The sequence below is a fragment of the Oculina patagonica genome, chromosome 13 (genome assembly GCF_052425735.1).
Source record: "Oculina patagonica isolate OP01 chromosome 13, crgOcupat, whole genome shotgun sequence".
Classification (NCBI taxonomy): domain Eukaryota; kingdom Metazoa; phylum Cnidaria; class Anthozoa; order Scleractinia; family Oculinidae; genus Oculina; species Oculina patagonica.
This window is the reverse complement of record NC_135770.1, coordinates 29,686,339-29,708,037: the sequence shown is the minus strand read 5'-3', so window position 1 is coordinate 29,708,037 and position 21,699 is coordinate 29,686,339. Positions and strand designations below refer to the sequence as shown.

The following is a 21,699-nucleotide window of genomic DNA, read 5'->3' as shown; positions in this document are numbered from 1 at the left end:
TTCTACATTATGCACAGAATAGTTGTAAAATATTGAACCTCACACTAATCACACTCATCTCCGCTGTTGTCAATGAATCCTTCTGTCTGTATGAAGTCATCATCTGAATCATCATCTTCCTCTCCATCAGACTCATTGTCTTCAGTTGCAGCAATCCTGTTTCTTGCAAGTGAAGCTTTGTGTCTTTTGAGCCAGTTTTTAAAAAGCGTCGCATCAAGCTCGTCAAAAGGGCTTTTTGATATATTAGGAAAATAGGAGTGCTTCCTGTTAGGGACAGATTTAAAGGGCTTTACTTCTCTCAAGACTTTGATCATGGCCTTCTCATCTTCTTCAGCACTAGCAACAGTATGTTTGCTGGACTGTCTGTGGATATTTGTTTGTTCCTCTAGGTTGGAAACAATGGCATCGATTCCATGGGAAGCACTAGTTGCACGATTTACAGCTGTCAGAGTCTTTTGAGCCCCTAAAGCATTAATCAGCTTCTTATTTTTCTTCACAAAATGTTCTTGCTTTAGGTCATTGGCTACATTTTGCCCCTCCCCTCCGAAATAGTTCACGAATCTTCCGTGTATGGCACGATGGGCCATTTTTTCTGTGTAAAGTGCCTTGATGTGAGAAATAAATCTCATGGACTCAAATCCATATTTCATGCTTCTCTTGCGTGATCGAAAAAATAAAAGGAGCATCTTCCAGTTAATAATCATGCGGTTGCCGTCTCCTTCTCGCTCTGTATCATTTAGATGCATCAAAAATAGACCCATTTGCAGTATTTGTCTGGCGTAATTTTCAACATGGTCACTGGGATTTTCTTGAATTCCTAGAAAAAGAAATTATAAGAACTCTTAAATTATTATCAGTGTATATATAACTTTTTACTTGTTATTTATTTTTAAAAATGTTGTAAGGATCGGTTTGTTTAGAGACTCAACTTTCCTAATATTGAAACTAAATTGTTATTGCATGGTGGATATGAAGTTATGTTTGCTACTTTTAAATATCATAAGATAAAAGCCAGTGAGCATACAAAATTTGGAAGTTAGTGCTTTATAATTATTTTAAAAAGATGACCCACAATGGTTGTACAGGCTACCAGTAGGATTTGTGCTCATTTTCATGCAAAGTCATATAGATCATAAGATTTACCTTGTTTATTATTGTTGTTTACCCTCTTTGCATTAGTTTTAGCACCTTCTGAAACATGTCCTGTGGTACTTGCATTTCTGGTTGCTTGTGATGTGGGATGTTCATTTTGTGCTGTGTAAACAAGACAGCATAGTGAGATTTATATTATATAATTTGCTTTTTGTTAATTAAAATGCACAGTAAAAAGTGTATTTGTCTTAAAAGATACTGTATTTTTGTTGTGTTGTGGAAATGACTCTAGGGTTTGTGGAAGAGTGAGATGGTAAACAAACCTCCTTTTCTAATGTGATCGAGGGTAGATCTTTTGATGAGATAGGTATTCACTTAACCATCCACCATTTGGAACCATAGGTATTTTCTGTAAATGTCAAATCTCTTTCTTAAAAATTTATGTAGAACTTCTTATTTACAGTGGTGGGTCTAGGAACACCTCACTTCTCCCCCTCCTTAATTCCAATTTTTTCTTGCTGTATGTCCCATTAAATTATGTCTACACTTCCACAGCTGGCATACCAAACATCCTTATAACTAGGAATATAGAGGAGAATATTGAATGGGATAATAATTGGCAGCAATTGCAAGGGAATTATTTTTTTTTAGACACACTTACCTTCACTTTGTTTTTCATGGTGTAATAAAACAGGTTCACTTTGAAAGATTGCCATACTGTTCTTGGGCCATACTACCAGTTGACCTATCTGTAATTCACAATGTGGGCTTGTGTTCATCAAGGCTATGACTTGAACTGCAACTTCAGTTGAGGCTAGCTTTTCTGCCCTCACAGAGTCTTCATTGACGATTTTACCAGCAGCAACCAGAACACATTGGGACACTACTTCTTGGCTGGTTTGCTTCATGAGCAGAACTGTGGTGCCTAAAATAATATAAAGAAAAATAAAGATCATAACAAAAAGATTCATATTTTTAGGCCATTTTAAAACTGTTTTAAGAAGCCCTTTTGAACTCAGATCCAGTGGCCAACTCAAAATAGAAGCACCACCAATATTATTTTTAAGTAGCTGGAAAAGTTATATGTGAAATTAGTTTTCTTTTTATTTTGACATTTATACATTTGTCATTACCTTCAGTATTGGAGGGGACAACTAGTTATAAGTAAGCAAATACATTTTTAACAAATTATTTTTGCTATCAGAAACAATAATATATATTTTATAACTTATTACCTGGCCTGTATAGATTTTGATTTCTTTGTGACAACATATGGCTGGAAACTTCTGACTCTTTATGCTGGGCTTCTTCCATCTCCCATGTTCCTTTCACATCTGGAATGACCACAGCATACTTGTCCACAAAACTGCCAATGCACTCCTCCAGGAACTCACTTTTCTCCTGAACACTTGCCGATTGTGGAGGTACTTCTATATTCAGTGGCCTTGATTCCAAGTTTTCCATTCCGGCCCATGTCATGAAGGCTTCGCAAATGTGGGCACGGGTCACCTGAAGCATTAGAGCCTCTGCACCAGCATAATTTTTCTTGACTTTTGAAGGGACATTTGTCCGTCCAAACTTTTGTCGAAAATAGAACAGGGTACCCATGTCACGTGAAGACTGTGTTTTGTACAACTTTTCCCAGATGAACTAAAAAGAAGAAAATGGTAGATATACAGTTAGGGACATTTTACACCTGAAGAAATTTAGAATTACTTTTAACTACATTAATTTGGTAGGATAAAGGTAAACTGTAGTTTAAAATGCAGTATATTATTAAAGTGGTATGAAAAGAAAACTTAATTAATATAATAGGCCTGGGAGATAGAAAGAAGATGGCATCCTTGTAATAAAAAGGGGAAAAGAGCCTGTGCCCCACCCTATGGAATACCATGGAAGATGGGTAATATGGCTTGAGCATATAATTATAATTTAAAACTTACACCTAAAAAACCTTGTTTTGCATGCCATAGCTCTGGCATTTCTTCGACATGTTCCAGTCGAGCTGTGGCACTGTCACAACCCAATAATTTTTTGGCACCAGTTACTCTCTCCCTCCCTAACTGATCTCCACCAAGGGGCACTCTAATGCCTGTCAAATTTCTATCCAATCTGGCCTGTCTTGCATTTGATGTTTCATTTTCAGGGATCTGCTCATTTTCTGGTGCATGAATCTCAGCAAAAATACTTTCCAGGTAATCTAGATATTGTACAACATCTGCATGTTTTGTCTGGTTAAAAGGTTGTACTGGCAAACCGATTATAATAGATTTTCTAGCCATCTCTTTACTGTAAGGATGTGGGATATGTTTAGGCACAGCATCTTTGAGATGACCCAAGCATGGAACCATCTTTGTAAGTACTCTAGCAGCCAACACTGTGATATTACTTCTGAACTTCTTTTCTTCCTCCTGACTAAGTACGTACTCCGTCAGAGGCAGTTCTTTCAAATCAACCAGTGGTTTCTGATCATTAAGATGTGTGTATGGCACTCGGTCAAAGGTGATGTACTGGTTAATCCAATGCACATCTGTGTTACGGTGATTCGTGAGAACCTGATTTGCTAGGATCTTGAAGTCAAGGTTGTCAAAGTTGACACGAAATTCAAGACCCTCTTGAACTAGCTTTTGGACTTTTGATACCAAACCACTGCCAATTCGATCCATTGCTCTTACCCATGTCTTCTGAGATTGGGTGACTCCAATAGCATTCAAGCAAGTGAATATCTGAAAACAAAACTTTAAATTAATTTAAACATACAGGAGTCAATAAACATGAAACTGTCCATTGAAAGAATTTTACTTGAGCTTGCATACTCAAGATATGGAGTAATTAAAATAGGTACATCCACTTATTTGACAAAATTCAGTTACCTATATCCCTAACCCTTTTTGCAAGTGTTAAATGTAGGTAAGAACTTTTGTTTTTCTGTAGAATTTTTGTTTTTCTGACTGCCATTATACAGCAATGTACTGATAAAAAAAACCTACAGCAATGTATTGATGTTGTAGGGTCACAAACGATCTTGATTTCTACTCACAACTGGCACATTAGAGCCACCTCTATGCAATATGTATGTAATCTGTATACATAAATAACATATGTTCATGTAAAAATCTCTTGAATGCCAGTGGTTTACAAATAAAAATAATAATAATAGCAAAGCAAAATTGTACATGTCAGTACATTTCAATAAAATACAAAAAAGGGGAATATAGTTAAGGGTTTACCGTGTAGTTGGTTATTCCATTGAAATAACTACCATTTTTTTAGAATCAAATAAATAGCAAATAAAAAATTCGCGCATTTTTTCTTTTCTGATGAATGAAAAAAAAATAGGCTGTTTCCTCGAGTAGTAATAGGTGAGTCAAATGAATAACACCTCAGAATTAACCGCTTTTATCGCAGCTGGAGTTCGTTTTTTGGCAAGTTTTAATGAGTCACGGTAAGTTCCCCGACTTTGTTTACTCACGCGGAAAAAAACGAAATTTGCATACCATGTTCAGGCAAGCCCTTGACATGTGCAAACATGCCCTTGACTGTCACGTCACGCGACGCTTTTTTTTTTACCCCCCCCAAATTTGCATGCCGCTCGCGGCTTCATGTCAATTGAACATTTGCGCTTTTTAGGTACATGGCTTTCAGCAAGACCTTGTTGACCGCGAACAAAGCAAGTAAATTTGACGAGTTTGTTGAGCAACAAATTGAGCGAATGCCTCAAATGTCCGGCCCACTTCGTGAAGTTGTCCGTAATATACTGGATGAGCCGATCCCTCTTGAAGTGCAAGAGCGTTTGCTAAAACCGTTGCTTTCACAAAAGTATCACCCAAAACCCCCTCAGCGACTTCGTCGCAAGAAAAAGAAGGAGCAAAAAAGGAAGAACATTCAAAATGAATTTGATCCTTTTGTACCACACGAAAATCGGGTGGTAACAAATTATCAGAATGAGATTTTAAACCTTCTTGATGTCGCGGAATACGAGGGGGAGGAAAATAGTGGCCGGCGTTTTATTCGATGGCGCTTCATCAGAGGTCTGGAAAAAGACCTTACACCAAACTTTATGGAAAAAATTCGAGAAAATGTAAACACAGCGTTTTATATCAGGCATGCTTACTCGTATCGGTTGCGCAACATTGATGATGATACGGTCATTGTCTACTACATTAACAAAGGCTCACCTTGGGTTAATAAGCTTTCTGCAGCGGAAAAATGGTTGAGCGAACAGGAGACAAAACGCCTGGCTCCTGACAATATCAAAAGACCTTCTACAAAGTGGAAGTTTGTAAGCTTTTTTAATGTTGATGTAAAGGTTGTGCTTGACCGTCAACCGCTGTTAGGCACAGGCCCCTTACCAGACTGGCTGCGCAATCTTGCGCGTGGGCGTGCGGGTCCAATGGTTGCGCTAGATACCTATCAAGATAATTTGTGTCTATGGCGTTGCATTGCTGTGCATCAAGGAGCACTCCCACATCGAAGCACAGCAGCAGCTCGTGGTCTCGCAAAGAGGTTTTTTAAACTCGCAACTGAGCCGACCGACTGTCCAAAAACATCTCTTGATGAATTAGATAAAGTTGAAAGGCATTTGAATCAGGGGGCTGCTTTCTCTGATTGGCTCGGCATTCGAGTTTATGAGCCTGTGCGAGAAAAAGATGAGGAAGTCGTATGGAACCTAACAAGAAACCCTTCAGCTATGCTAAAGAACATTTTGACGATCGGCATTTGGGAAGGGCACGCGTTTGTTATTAAAGATATTGAAAGGTTAGCCAAGACGTATGCATGCGCCCATTGCAACGCGAGATTTACAAAAGTTTGTAACCTTAAACGGCATACCCAAACTTGCAGCCAAGGAAAAACAATAATCGATTGCCCGGGCAAAAAGGTAGAGGAACCGCAGACAAGCTTTGAGAAGGCTTTCTATCCAAGCCATCAAGCTTCCAAAGAATCGCTTCGGTGGCTTGACCAAGAAGCCAAGCGGCGGAAAATTCACATACACCACGCAATGTGCGGGCATGGTGGCGAGCGTTGGGTTGAGCGCGCACCTGTCGACGGGTACGACCCTATTTCAAAAACTGTATTTCAATACCACGGGTGCCACTGGCACGGGTGTCGAAAATGTTACCCGCAAGATCGTAACAAAATCATTGACCGCAACGACCAAACACGCGAAGACAGGTTCAAAGCCACAATGAAACGTACAAGATTGCTTCGAAGGGCCGGCTACCGCGTGATCGAGGCTTGGGCGTGCGAAGTAAGGGAAATCGTTGTTGATCCACCGCGGGCGCAAACAAAAAGCTACCCGCACGCGATCTTGTACGATTTCGAGGCGTATGGCGACAATAATCAGCGAAAGGAACCGACGCCAACACTCACGATCGAAAACGCGCACGTGCCAATCTCGGTAAGCATCGGTGACACTCTTGAAAGAGAGCCCACCCACATCTGTGAAAAAGACCCCACGGAGCTGGTCCGCAAGTTTATGGAAGAGCTAGAGAGACGCGGAAAAAACATCCGGGCTCAAGTAAGAGCGGAATTTATGCCAGAAGACGTAGGCCTGCTTCCAAAATCGCAGCGAAAAAAAATTGAGGAATGGTGCAACCAGGTACCTGTCGTTGGGTTCAACTCTGGCAGTTACGATCTGAATCTGATCAAAAATAACTTCGCAGAACGCCTTGCTGACACAACCGGCAAAGTCAGAGTGGCAAAAAATGGTAACAAAATCATGTTCTTGCTCACTCAGGGCTTCCGTTTCCTTGACATTATCAACTACCTTGGGCCGGGAACAAGCTATGAAAAGTGGGTTAAGGCTTATGAATGCGAGGCAAAGAAATCGTGGTTTCCTTACGAGTGGTTTGACTCCCCCGAAAAGCTTGACTACCCTGGGCTTCCTGACTACCCAGCGTGGTTTTCGAAGTTGAAAGGTCAATTCGTGCTCACAAGGGAGGAGTGGGAGGGGTGTAAGCGCACATTTGCGGAAAAGGGCATGCGCACCTTTGCAGACTGGCTGCGCTATTACAACAATCTCGACGTGTCTCCTGGCCTGGAAGCTCTTGAAAAGATGAAAGCTTTTTACACTGAAAAGAGGATCGACATTCTTAAAGACGCAGTCAGTATTCCCGGGGTTAGCTTACATTACCTGCTCAGAGGATCTGTTGAAAGAGGGGCTGAACTTTTCTCTCCTTGCGAAGAAGCGTACGAAATGCTGAAAGGGGCTGTTGTTGGAGGGCCAAGCATAGTATTTACAAGGTACCACGAAGTTGGCGTCACAAAGATCAGAGATCACCAGTACCCCGCTCCGCATCTTTGCGAAAACATTGTCGGCTACGATGCAAATGCCCTTTATCTGTCAACAATGTTGGAAAACATGCCCTGCGGAAAGGAAGAAGTCCACCAATTTTCAGGAGTTGAAGAAGCGCAGGCGAAGTTACTTACGGAAAATCTGAAAGGAGAAAATCCTTCTTACATACGCGAATGGTTTGGATTTGCTGAAGTTGACATTGAGATTCCAAAAAAATTGTGGAAAAAGTTTGAAGAGATGCCGCCATTCTTTTACAACAAAGAGGTTCCAGGCGAAGCTGTTCCACAACACATGTATGAATACTTGAAAAAAACAAAACGAAATCGTGGAGATGGTAAAAAGCTCGTTGGTGCCCTTTCTGCTAAAAAAATTCTTTTGTATGCTCCACTGCTGCGCTGGTAGGTGGAACACGGGGCAGAGATAACGGCGGTTCATCGAACGATTGACTACCAACCGAAAAAAATCTTCCCCTGGTTTGTGGAACAAGTGACAGAGGCGCGGAGAACAGGCGATGTTGATAAGAGCAAGGCCTTGCTGGCTGACGTGTTTAAGCTGTTAGGAAACAGTGCTTACGGGAAGCTGATCGAGGCTCTAGAAAGGCAAACAAACGTAATTTATACAAAAGACGAAAAAGTGGTTGACCGAGCCCTGCGAAGCGCGTATTTCAGCGACTTAGATGAAATCGGGCAAGCGTACGAGTTGGAAAGCCGCAAGCCCCGGATAACTATTAGCAGGCCTTTTCAAGTTGGGATCGCGGTTTACCAGTTAGCAAAGCTGCGCATGCTCAAGTTTTACTATGACTTTTTAGACAAGTATTTTGATCGAAAAGACTTTGAGCTCATTCAGATGGACACAGACAGCTGTTACATGGGTATTTCGGCACAAAAGCTTGAAGACATTGTAAAACTCTCGCTGAAACTTGAATTCGAGTCCCAAAAAAAACAATGGCTGGCTTGGGACAAGTGGAGCGGCCGCACCCCTGGTCTCTTTAAGCTTGAGTGTACGGGCAGCCGGATGATTGCGCTTTGCTCAAAGTGTTATTTCATCGAGGAACAAGAGGGTGAAAAAAAGAAGTTTAGCACCAAGGGTATGTCAAAGACGCAAAACGAAGTAACTTGGCAGCGTTTCAAGGCAGCTCTTGAAGGCAGCGTTGATAAAGCGAATAACAGAGGCTTCCGTATGAAGGAAGGAAAAATGGTAACTTACGAGCAGGAAAAACTGGGTTTGAGCGCCTATTACGACAAATGTTGGGTGCTTGAAGATGGAATACATACCGAACCGATTGAATATCACCTTTAGCTGGCATTGACTGGTGGAAGGGAGGTATCAGGAGGTACGACGAGCAGCTCCTCGCGCACAAGGCCGCGCTTGGGGCCGTCTTGCAAGTAATACAAAACAGGTTCGTTCGGTTTCATTACAGCTCTTTCAAGCGAAAAGACTTTCAAAGACCAGATTGGATCGGTGGCGCGTTTTCCGCCCCCTTCCAACTCACCCGGCTGGTACAAATATCTTACATTCACGGAGGAGGGGAGCTTTTTTTCGCTCTTACCAACAGGCCTCAAATAAGGAGTCGACGGCTTGGCAGCAACGGCTTTTAATGTAATAGCTTCTGAGGGTTTTTTGCCCGTCAGCCGTGTAACTTCGTCGTTCAGAGCGGCAATAACTTCGGGTAGCCTCTTAACCCACGCTGTCGACCGCTGGCCAGATGGCAGGGTCAACTCGACACTGTACTGATAACCAAACAGGCGCTCTGCCAGTGTGCGGTTGAAACGTTCAACAATGGCCTGATCTCTGTGAATGTTAACACGCCCGCGTCGAATAGCTGTTTTTCGATTTTCCATTTCTTTGGTAACAGCGCCCATGAATTCGCGCCCGGGGTCAACTTGCAGCATCTGTGGCCGTTTCAGTGCACTACGCCTGTAAATTGCCTGAAAACCTTTTGCAACCTCAGTTGAATCTTTGGAGGTCAAAGGCTCGGCCTCTTTGTAACGGCTGGCAACGTCAACAACAGTCAACGCGTATTTGTAAACTTTTCGCCCTCGCGGCAATCTGTCATGAGGAAGAAAAAGAAGGTCCGCCTGGTGGACCGTGTTAGGAGAAGATACATCAAACTTTGGACGAGGAACGTATCGTGGTGCGGGAAGGTAGATTTGCCAAAAAGCTTGTTTTCCGAGCCACCTTTTTGCAGTATCTTCGGAAACCTTTGCGGCTTTGGCTAATTTTTTTATTGCAGAAATTCCTTTCCAGTATCCTTGCGGGCTGTAGTAACGTGACTCCAATTTATTATTTTCCATTTGAACTTAAAAGACTTAATATACCCCACATGGAAGAAAAAAAATATTTTGGCGATGACCCCTCTTTCCTTGCAGGCTTTAGTGATAATATGATTACGATTTATTATAACTTTGTTGAATCTTTAAGACTCAAGTGGCTAAAAGACAAAAAAAAATTTGGCGATGACCCTTATGGTCTGGGCGTTAAATTAACAAAAAAAGATATCCAAAATTTCTTTTTGGTTTTTGTTGCGAAAAAGAAAACTTTTGAACCAATTGTTTTTCAAGAATGCCAAGATTTCAAAGAACAGGAAGAGACAGAAAGAAGATCGATTCCGCCGGTGGCGAACTTGTCATATTTGAAAACAGTTTTGAAAAAAAAACGGCATTTCTTGGCAGGATTTTGAGCCGGCAAGGCTGCGTTCTTTGGCAAATGTGTTAAAAGAATACAAAAGGCATGCAAAAAACGTTAACTACGTCTGTTTTTTGTATTTTTATTTCAAAAAGCTATCCGATTCTTGGCCAAAAAAAGAAGAAATAATCGAAAAGCTGGCAAAAAACCTGACGAAAAGTAAAAAAACGAAAAAAGCTGCCGAGAAAAGTTTTCAAGATTGGTGGGAGCGCGCGCCGTCAGTGTGATTTGAGTAACGCAGTTTCGTTTTTTTCGTAGAGAAGGCACTGTACTTTCCGACGATCTCTTGATATTCGTCGTCAGAAATTTTGCCGTCTTCCAAGGCGGCTGACGTGAGAGAGTTGATTGCTAATAGAGTTTCTTCAGCAAGTAAAAGTATTTTTTTGTGTTTTTTTGCTTTTTGCAAGAAAAACTTGACAGTTACGCTCAAAGAAGTTGCCGCGAGAGAAAGAACGGTTGCTGTCGCAATCAAAGGCCCTCCAACGACAATGCCAACAGCGGAAAGAGAAGCTGCGAGACCGGAGCCAGTAAGAATCGTCGCGGCACCGCCCGTTAAAGCGCAAGCTGTCTGACAGCGAGTATGCCAGCGCTTGAATTTGGCGGAAGTCTTTTCGTAGTGGGCCTGCTGATTTTCCAAGGTCAGTTTCATTGCCTTGATTTCGGCTCGTCTGTATTGGGTAGCGGTCGCCATTATACTTGAGGGCAAAAATTTTCAGATTTAATCGCAATAATGGTTAACCCATTTTCCTGTTTTTTTGTTATAAACTGTGGCTGAGCAAGAAGGGTCTTGGTTTTCTGAAGGGTGAGTCCAAAACTTTTTGCTGAACAAACCTGTTTTGGTGTTAAAAGCGCCCTTGGCTATGTCTCCTGACCAATATTTTTCAAGAAGCTTTTTATCTCCGCCAACGGCTCCTGTAATCATCATAGCAAGATCTTGCGCCTGCTGAAAACCAGGAATTTTTTCTCCGATTTTTTTGTTTACGGTTTCTCCAACCCCTAAGCCAACCTTCTGCTTTGATGCAATTACGTTTCTTGCCAAAGTGTGCCCCCACTGGCGCTTGTTTTTGGGAACTGCGTCAAGCGCTTTCACCATTTTTTTGTCTGCCTCGTGTTTACAACTTTTTTCGTTTTTTTTGCCATCGCAGACAGCATAATCAACGTCGTGTTGCATTGCAACTGCGTCTGTCGCACCTGTTGGTTGCTGCATGATTTTTAATATCTTTCCGGTTTTAGGGTCGTATGTCAGCTGCTTTTCAAGAGGATTGTAAGGCCCAGTGTAATTGTGTCCTGGCAAAGTCCAACCTTTTTTTGGTTTCGGAAGCTTGCCAATGGCTTTGTGAATGTCAATTCCAGCACCTTGAGTTTTAACGAACTTTGTTTTTGTTATACCGCAACTAGCGCATTTGACTTTCAACATTTTTCGGCCGTTTTTTGTTGTTTCCACCCTTTCGGTTCCAGGCACATTGGGAGTGAACTTCCTTTCTTTCACACAATAAACCTCCATTCTATACCTGTCTAAAAAATTTCTGTTTTTTGTTTGGCTTTCCAAGCACCTTTAGCGCTCCAAAAACATTTTACTGGATCGTAAACAACGATCTTTCGTATACCGCAACTGTTGCATTTGGCTTCAAGTATTTTTTGCCCTTCGATGTTTACAGTTCTTTTTTTGCTGTAAGGTGCGTTGTAAGTGCAGCGCTTTTCTTTCACGCAGTAAACTCTCTGAATTTCCATTTTATCTTTTTTTGTTTAATTTATGTGCTTCGAAAATAACGAACATTATCTTGTACCTCTTTAAAGGCTTGCCCTGCAAGTTTCGCAGCTGCCGTCGCAAACGTGGGAGATGGACCAGACAAAAACATGCTTGCACCCTCGGCGATTTTGTCGACTGTGCGTGGCTTGTACTTTGCCAAAGCTCCGCCTTGGCTTTGGCTTTTCGGAAGAAACTTTGTCTTTGTGATTCCGCAACTTGCGCATTTGACTTTCAGCATGTTTCGTCCGTTTTTCGTGATCACCACTTTTTCACTGCCGAGCAAGTTGGGCGTAAATCGTCGCTCTTTCACGCAATACACCTCCATTCTATACTTGATGCAAAAAATACCTTTTGACCACAGCCTCGTTTTTCAACAAATCGTCAGAAAACATTTCAAGAATTGTTTTAAACGACCGCCCTTTGTTTCGTTCGTTCAAAAAAAGCAAACAGTAGTAACCGCACCGCACGCTTTTTTCCCACTGAAGCTGGTTGTCGTTTCGCAAAAAGCTCTTTTTTCCTTCTAGAACAAGCTCATTTTCCCATTCTGCGGGTGGAGGCAAACCGAAAGAGTCAAAGTACTCATAGCTTTCTTTTTCGCTTTTTTGAAAGCAACAAACCCAATGGGTGCCAAGGCCGCCCAAGTCGTCCATGTTGATTATGCAGGGAGAGTGATTTTTTGGCAAAAATTCGTTTCTTGAAAAAACACCTTTTATCGGGATTTTGAGTTGATCACACCACGCAAACAGGTCAAAATCAGTTAAAGGAACGTCCTTAAAATTCATTTTTTTTCTCCCCAAGTTCCAATGAATGGAGGCGGGCGTTGCATCACATCTGAAGGACGGACCCTCATGCCATTACCACCTTTTGGTTTTACCTGCAACCCTTTACCAAGAACCGCGGCCTTAACAATTTTGAGTGAGTTTTTGATCTGCGTTTTGCTCATTTTCAGATCAACTCCCCTTTTGTCGCTGACGGCTTGCTTGATTTTTTTGATTTGACTGGCGGTCAAATGCAAAGTGCTTCCGACTCCTCCTGCAATGTCTTCGTACTTCAGTCTTAGTGTAATTGCTGTTTTGTTTGAAAACGCCTTGGCGAGGCTTTCTTTTTGTCCCTCAGAAAGCACGACCTTACGTGAGTGGTAAGAAGTCATCGTGTATATATTTTGTGAAAAAATTTAGACCACAACCAGTTCGTTACCCACCTCCCTCAAAACCATTTCGCTTTCGTACAGAATGGCTGCGAATATCGTGTAATCCTGGGCATTTGCCGCTTCATTAAGCCTGTAGTGAAAAACCATCTGCTTTGGATCGTTTGTCAAGTTATCTTTGTTTTCTCGAAGGTCGAAGTAAAGAAAAGGGTAAAGTGTGCTAAAGTTGCTTGTCTGCAGCTGAACTCCTGTATTGTAATCATTTTTTCGGTAACGGTAATTCATTACGTCGTTGAGGATTCGCAGCTTGAAATTTTCGTCATACTCCAGATCAGGATAAAAGTTGGAAGCACCGTACTCCAGCCTGCAAGTGGCGAGCTTTGCTGAGTCATCTCCGTCAATGTCAAAAGTGTCAAAAAAGTACGGGTTCTGGGTGAGAGCGTTTACTTTTCGGGTCTGCTGGATGAAGATGAAAACGTGCTTTGCGTCTTTAATTCCAGGATTTATCTGCCAAGTTCCGAAAGCAGCACGTCGGCTGCTGCTGGGCTGCACCATTTCTCTCATGTAAGTCCACTTTCTTGGTTTTAAAAAGTCTTCATTCGCAAGCACTTGCCCTTCGCTCGTGAACCGAAGATTTGGAACCCACAGCTCAAGGGTTCTTACAACAATTCGCCTGTTTGTGCCGTCGTTCTGCCAAATCATTTCTGCGTCAGACTGAAGTTCTATTTCAAGCTCAAGCTGCATTGGTGGCAATAGCTTGTCACTGAGCTCTTCAAAAAAAGAGTACCTGTTCAGAGGAATAATAGTGTTGACCGTTGCACCCGCGTGGGCTAACAACCCCCTTTGACGAATTCCAAGGTTTGTTGCAGCATCTGTTGTAACATTACTGTCATCCGTGTCAAGATACCAAAACTGGCTTTTTGCCACACTTCTGGAGAAGTCATCAGAATAATCCAACAAGTTTTTGATAAATATCAGCTTGTGAATGTTGTCAACGTTAGAGAGAGGTTTTCCCCCAGATTTTACCACAAGTTTATTTAACAAAGAAAAATATCCATTGATAGGAGCGGAACGAGTGTCTCCTGCAACCGCTGCCCCATCTGCGGTCGCTTCAAAAGTAAAATCTGCTCGAATGTAAGCGTTGTACCAGTCGTACCAGTTGTTTCTGTCGGTTACAGAAAATTTGTAGCCAGTTTTTGTCTGGTGCTGAGCGTTTCCAGGAAGGCTTATTGGCGTGGCAAGACCAATCCGCACAAACTCAGTTTTTTCCAAAAACTTTCCGCTTCTGAACATCGCTCTCCCAAAGCCAGGTATATATTTATCCGCAAAAAAATTTTTAATTTTCTGAGACAATTTGGTTTACCTTCAACCTTGCTTCTTTTTTTCTTAAAATGTTTTCAAGCTTTTGTCTCGACGTTTGGTTGAGTCCTTTGCCTTTCATCAAGTCCACAAGCTTTTTTCTCGATGTTTGGTTAAGTTCTTTGCCTTTCATTAAGTCCTCAAGCTTTTTTTTTGACTCAGGTAAGAGACTTTTTTTTCTTTTTAAAACTTGCTGAATTTTTTCCGCGCCACGCTCAGCAACTTTTTTGGTGGTTTCAGCCGTTTTTTCAATAGCTTTTTCAGCTGCTTTTTCAGCTGCTTTTTTGACAGCCTCTTCTGCCTTTTTTTTTCCGCTTTTTGCGAATCGTTTTCCGATAGCCATTAAAGTATCTCTTACGACCCCCGTTCCTTTGTGCCGATATCTGTATCGACCTCTGTCGTAAAACCTCGTCCACTCGCTTGGGTGGTTCATCCTATACTTTTCTCAAAAATCATTCATCCTCTTCGATAATTATGCTTAAAGCGACCGGTTGATCATTCAGAAAAATATCATTTCCATTTCCATCACTAATTCTGATTCTTATCGAGTTAATTCGGTATTTGCTAACCGGATGCCATAAAAGACGATAAGGTTCTTTTGAAAAGGGGTAAGAAATTTCAAGAGTCGCTGTTGACAGCGTGTACAAAACATCGTCTGCAATATTGTCAACAGCTCTTGAAATGAGGTCGCAGTGAATATAAATCCAGTCTACCCCTCTTGTCAAGTCCGGAACACGAACGCCAACATTGGTTGTGTCATTCAAAATTGTTTTGTCGAAACCGATAAGCTCTGAAAAAGCACCTTCGCTCAAATCAAGCTCGTAATCGTTTGCAATCAGAATCGTAACCCTGTATGTCGTTGTATAAAAATAGAGTTCGAAAATGTTTTTTGAATCATCCGTTTTTCCTGTATGAGATTGAAAAGCGTCATTAAGGTCTTTGTAATCGTACATTCCGTCAGGCAAAGTAACAGTGGTCCACTCTGAGTCACTTTTCTTCTTCCATTTGAATTTGTTATTATCATATTTTTCTGAAACATTAAACCAAGAATAGCTCATTGTCACTAGCTCGTTAAGCGCGGCTTTGTACAGTTTGGAAGAGTCTAAATCGATTGGCGGATCAAAGTGGATTTGAAAGTTGTGAGGTTCATTTTTTGCATCACTCTTTTTCGCAATCGCGGAGTTGAGCAAAAGGTTAAGATGTTTCATCTTATATACTTATGTAAAAATTTTTTTGATTCTTCTGTTGTCAGCACTTTTTGTTTCGTTAACATTTGCAGCAATAAAACTATTTGTCTTTGCAACTTTTTTGAAGTGTTACCTGCCTTAATGGAACCGATGCTTATATAAAGTCTGTCAACAAGATCGTTCACATCAACAAGACCACTCCCCTCTTGATCTGGTGGTTCTTTTTCAAAAAATAAAGAAGATTTTGCTTTCTTTTCTCCCCTTCTTTCTAAAATTTCGTCTCGCGCTTTTTTTATGTCTGAAAGAGTGTAACCGTAAAATTTTGATTTCGGACTTTTCACGACATAGTCGGGATTGTTTACATTTTTTGTCAACATTATCACCTTTTGTTACCCCCCCCCCCCATCACCCCCTTCTGCAACATCATCACCTTCTGCATCATCATCATCATCATCATCATCATCATCATCTTCCTTTTCCGCAAGAGGTGGGGCTGGTGATGATGTTAATGGTGGTGATGATGTTGGAGTTTCCTCTTCGAAATCTTGGTCAGATTCAACCATCGAATAGTCAGGTACTTCTGGTGACGGCGGCGGAGTTGGTGGGGGTGTTTCCACATCTGGCCTGAAATCTTCACCAAATGGGTTATAAAGATCGAAATCATCCATGTTATAGTTTGGACCTTCTTCAGCATCGGTTTTTATCTGCTTGGTAAAGGCGCGGTCAAGCCTTCGTGTTAGCGGTTTAAATACCTCTTCACCTGAAAGCTGTCCGAATTCTTTTTCAATAGCTTTGTTTTTCATTGCAGTAAGTATTTTGTCATTTTGACGCTCAACAGCGGCCTTTTTTTCAGCAAGTGTTTGCCATTTTTTCATCGACATCTTTTCGCGTATATATATAAACAACAAAAAAAAATGAAGATTCCGAATTACGATCCTGAGTTTTATTCGCAAAGTGCTTTCAAACAAGGGCATCCAAGCATGCCATCTGACACTTTTCGCATGCTTATTTGTGGACCAAGCAACTCTGGAAAAACAAACATTCTTTTACACATGCTTTATAAGCTTTTGGTTTACGACAAGATTTATCTTTGTGCAAAAAACCTTCATCAAGAAAAGTACCAGTTTATTCTTGACGATTTTGAAAAAAGAGTTAATCCTGAAACTGGTTATGAAGTTATCGAAGCTTCCGACAACGTCATTCCACTTGACGAACTAACAGACGACAACCAAAAAATCGTCATATTTGACGACATGGTTTGTGAAAGCAATCAAAATGAAATCATCAATTACTTCATAAACGGAAGGCATCGGCAATGCAGCGTCATTTATCTTTCTCAATGTTTTTTCAAAGTACCCAAAAATATTCGTGATAATTGCAGTCATTTTTGCATTTTTTCTTTTCTTCCCAGAGAAAATAACCGTATTGCAGATGATCTTGGAATAGACAGAAATCTGCTTAATCTTGCCACCAAAACAAAATTCTCTTTTTTTGTATCACGACCGGCCAAAAAAAACAACGAAAAAAAATTTTGACGAATGTATATAAATGGCTACAAGTTATTGCGTCAAACAAAAAAAAATGACCAAATGCGTGCCTAACAGCGAACAAATTGTACAAACCAAAAATAAACGCCTAATGCAAAAATGCATTTGTGCCGAATGCGGCGCAATGAAAACAAAATTCGTCAAAGCACAAGAAGGGGGTAATTTATTTGATTTCCTAAAGCATTTAATCCCTAAAGAAACCTATGACGCCGTAAAAAAAAATAAAGTACCGTGGATTGTCGATTGGAAAAAAGGGTATGAATTGCTTACAGATGCATTTAAACCCGCTCCTGTATCTTATGAAACTTCCAAACAAATGGTTGCAAGGTACAAACGTGAATACGAGGCTTATAAACGAAAGGGAGGCACCAAAAGCTACAATTCATGGATATTGTCAAAGGGTTATGGTTCAAAACCAACATATTAATAAATTCTCTTTCTTGGTATTACGACAAACCAAAAAAAAATTTTTTTGACAAATATATATATAATGGGCGCTTTCAACGGAGACACCGGACATCCTTCAGACAGCTCATCAACAACTGGCCCTCCCGGCCCCCCTGGTCCAAGAGGTTCGCCTGGCCCCGCTGGTCATAAAGGCGACACTGGTCCTCAAGGCCCCCAAGGCCCAACTGGCTCAAGGGGTTTTCCCGGTCTAAAAGGTGATAAAGGTGACAGCGGTCCAACTGGCTCTACTGGTCCTGCTGGTCCTCAAGGACCCCAAGGTGCAACTGGCTCTTCTGGCCCCGTAGGTGCAACTGGGCCTTCTGGCCCTGCTGGTCCAAAAGGTGAAACCGGTCCAACTGGGCCCGCTGGTGCCACAGGGCCTGCTGGGCATACTGGGCCTGCTGGAACAAAAGCGCCAAAAGGCGATGCTGGCCCAACAGGACCCGCCGGTCCTCAAGGACCCGCAGGAGTAAAAGGTGACCCTGGACAAATGGGTGTTGTTAATCAAAATTTGGTAATGAACGACCATTCAATCAAACAGCTTGCAAATCCTGTTGGTAACCAAGACGCTGTAAACTTAGCATCAATGAAAAATTACGTTGGAACTCACACAATTTCTTCAGGAACAAAAGAAAATCTGTTTTCTCATTTGTTTTTTTCAGCATCTTCTTTTACAGGAGTTACAAATTTTGACTCATTAACAACTGTTAACAATTTTAACTCTGGTGTTCACTTAGTTAACAGAAGCGCTTTTCGTTTTAATTTACTAAAATCCGGAGACAGTTTTAATTCAAGATTTAAAATCGGCCTCACTGGCTTGTTCCCTGGTGATTACACTCTTTGCGTTAAATTTTTCTTTCCTGAAAGTGATCTTAACTGGAGTTTAAGTGCTTCGTCACCTTTTGGGGGAAACACTGTTAATTATCATACAAAACGCTTTAACAATCACAGTCCAAAATATATGCGAACAATTATTCATTCACAAAAAGATCCGTCTTGGTTAGACGACAAAATTTTTCTTGACATCACAAATCCTGGTTACTTTGGATCAAAAGCAAGTGAGCAAGCTTATTTAATTGCTTATGGTGTAAAAGGTTATCAGTCAGATGTGCCAAGCGATGTTTTTGAAAAGCCTTTTACTTTTTCAGGTGGAGACCTTTTGTTAGAAACAAATCTTGATCTGAATGGATACGAGTTAAAAACTATTTTCTAAAAAAAGACAAAAATTTTGTCATAAACGGTTTTTATGATGGAACAGATGGTACAACTACTCTTGGAGGTGGTTTTGGCTCAAGTTCCGTTGTTTTTTATTTGGTTAAATTTAATTTTAATTTAAATTACTTCATTATGCCCGTTGATGGAATAATTGAAGAATGGCAGTTTTTTATTGAAAGTAAAAAAGATGATAATATTGTGAATGATAAAGTACAGGTGTTTATTAAGGTTCAAAAAAAAGATGGTGGAAGGGGGTCAGCCACAGTCAGTCCAACCGAGTCTAATTTCCAAAAACAGGACGTTTCATTAGAAGCATCAAAAGGAGACAAAATTTTGGCCGCAATTGCAAATAGAAACGGAGCAATAAATACAAAAACAGGTTTGTTAAATTTAATAATTTCTAGTAAATATTAAGACGTACAAAAGAGTCAATTTCCTGTCAAGAGGTTTGCGACAAGCCCTTTGTCAAAAGTTTTCAACTGCGCGATCGCCTCTTCTGACAATAAAATCACTGTTTGATTGTTTTCTTTTGAAACTTTTTCGTTTTTAAAGACTTTTGAAGGGGTTCCAATAAACCTTTTCAAGTTTTTTTTTCCACTTAAGTTGCAAACTCCGCTTCTTCCTCTGCCCATATTTGTGTATATTTCAATGTCCGCAAATGTTCAATTGACATGAAGCCGCGAGCGGCATGCAAATTTGTGCGTGGGTGTCGGGGGTTTACCCGAATGATATTTTTAGACGTTGTAATATCATGACTCATCGCCAATAACAAAACACCGGCTGTGAAAAAAGCGTCGCGTGACGTGACAGTCAAGGGCATGTTTGCACATGTCAAGGACTTGCCTGAACATGGTATGCAAATTTTGTTTTTTCCGCGTGGGTAAACAAAGTCGGGGAATTTACCGTGACTCATTAACACTTGTCAAAAAACGAACTCCAGCTGCGATAAAAGCGGTTACTTCTGAGGTGTTATTCATTTGACTCACCTATTACTACTCCTCGGGAGTCCGCATATACCGGCCGCTAAACTCATCTTCGCCTCGGATATTCTCCCATTTTTTTCAAATTCGGAAGAAAACGTCTATTTTTTAAAAATACCTGTAAGCTACTGGTAAAGTTTGCTAGCAAAGTTTATTAAACTGAAAGGAGTGTACTCACCCTGCGACTACATCCACCGGACCCAAGCAAAATTGATAGCAACTTCTGAAGCATACCCAGCTTGGAATTTCTCTGATACATCAAAACTGCGTAACCAAAGCACACTGGAGGCACTTGTGACTCTGACGGTTGTTTGCTAATTGTAGCAAGAACATCCAAGACATCGGGAGACCGGTCTCTCATCTCAACCATTACTTTTTCCCATGAAAAATGGTTCAATGCCTCGACGCACGAATCTTGGGTTACATTCAAAACGGAAGGTGTTGCTTTCTTTGTCAAGCACAATTTCTGGCATTGACTGTCTATGTCTCGGAGAAACTGCTCTTTGACTGCCTTCTTGACTGCTTCAATGCCCATGACTGTTTCGGCAATAGTTTTTGCCTTTCCTTCGTTTAAACAGGCAATTATCTTCTTTGCATCAGCGCAATCGATTTTTTCGTCCTTTTCAGCATTGACCTTTCGATACGAAAGGTAAAAAAATCAATCAATAAATAAATAAAACAAATTACAAGTTAACTCATCCTAGTTTTGATAAGAAAAAGAAAACAATGTCAAAGGTCCATATTATTTTACACACCTCGTATTTTCGTAAGCCACTTTGTCTTAGGATGTTGGCTGAAACAGACTGTACAGCAGGGCTCTGGCACGTCTGCACTTCTCTCTCTTTGTTGATGTCTTGTTTTTCTCTACTAACTTGTAAGAATTCGGGAAGGCGCCTTGGTGCACTCACATTACTCTTGGGAGCAATAGGTCTATATCTGGGAAGATTTAGATCCTGATTTTGACCTCCCTTGGCGAAAAGACACATCCGCACACTATCACCACCTTCGCGGTTCACTGAGTTAGCACTCTTTTTTGTCTGCTGGCTTGAAGAAGGCGAGTCTCCAACTTGTTGCGAGGCACACATTCTTTTCACACCAGTTGCTTTAATCGACAATTCCTGTTTAGAAAGTGACGCCAAAGACAAAGAACGAAATTCTATGACTGTCTTAACCTTTCGAAAGCACGGCTGGCACAGTTTATTCGGAAAGCCATCGTCAGACTTGACTTCTTTTCCAGTTAAAAACTCGAGCACCTTTAGCAATTCTGGCTCTTTGTTACTTTTCTCGCCAAAAATATAAACTGGATGGTTTCTAAGTAAAACCGTTTTATTACAACAGCGACAAGTGTTGTCAAAGTTGGACGCTGTTTGTTTGGCAGGATCGTCTTCCAAATCCTCCATGTCTTCATCTGTTCATATTTTCGCGCCATCAGCCTTTCGAACATTTTGACTTCCGTGTAAGATTTCTTTGTTTTCAAACAGCCAATCAAAAAAATTCGAATTTTTTCGGTAATTCTCTGTCCCCAGAGCCCTTTGTTTCCTCGTGCCTAGGCCCTGCCGGCTAAGAGAAACAAAAAGGGCTATGGGGACGAGAATGAAGAAGGGGTAGAAGAGAGAAAGCTATATATATTTGGAACACCACCAAACAGTTGACCCAAATGCCAGGGGATTGTTTTGGCGTCCATCTACCAACTTCCAACTTCAAATTCTAAAGCTACATTAAATATTCAATATTTCGTATTTCACAAAAGTTTACAAATCCTTCGAGAAAAACTATTTTCTCCGAAATATCCCCAAAAATCACCGAAATATTTACAATCCCAATCCACCCCCAAATATAGAGATGAGCATAGAGTTTTTGGATTGCTTGAAATGCGAACGAGATATTTTTTAGTAAACCCGGCGTAAAAACGCCGTTCATGTTCAACAACAACAACAACTTTATTTGCACCCTATACATTCAATTAAATTAACAATACAATAATAAAGTCGCGCC

At 41.0% G+C, this 21,699-nt stretch overlaps 1 protein-coding gene across 1 annotated transcript; it reads right to left on the bottom strand.

The window, feature by feature from the left end:
- Positions 1-44: 44 nt before the first annotated feature.
- LOC144637115 (uncharacterized) lies at positions 45-21,294 on the bottom strand. Its single transcript, XM_078496266.1, has 7 exons — positions 20,460-21,294; positions 19,883-20,338; positions 3,036-3,818; positions 2,328-2,742; positions 1,754-2,017; positions 1,144-1,254; positions 45-817 (listed from the first exon to the last, which is right to left on the bottom strand). Exons 1-7 carry the CDS (start codon positions 21,102-21,104, stop codon positions 45-47), a joined length of 3,447 nt encoding a protein of 1,148 aa, XP_078352392.1. The 5' UTR covers positions 21,105-21,294.
- Between the last annotated feature and the right edge of the window lie 405 nt (positions 21,295-21,699).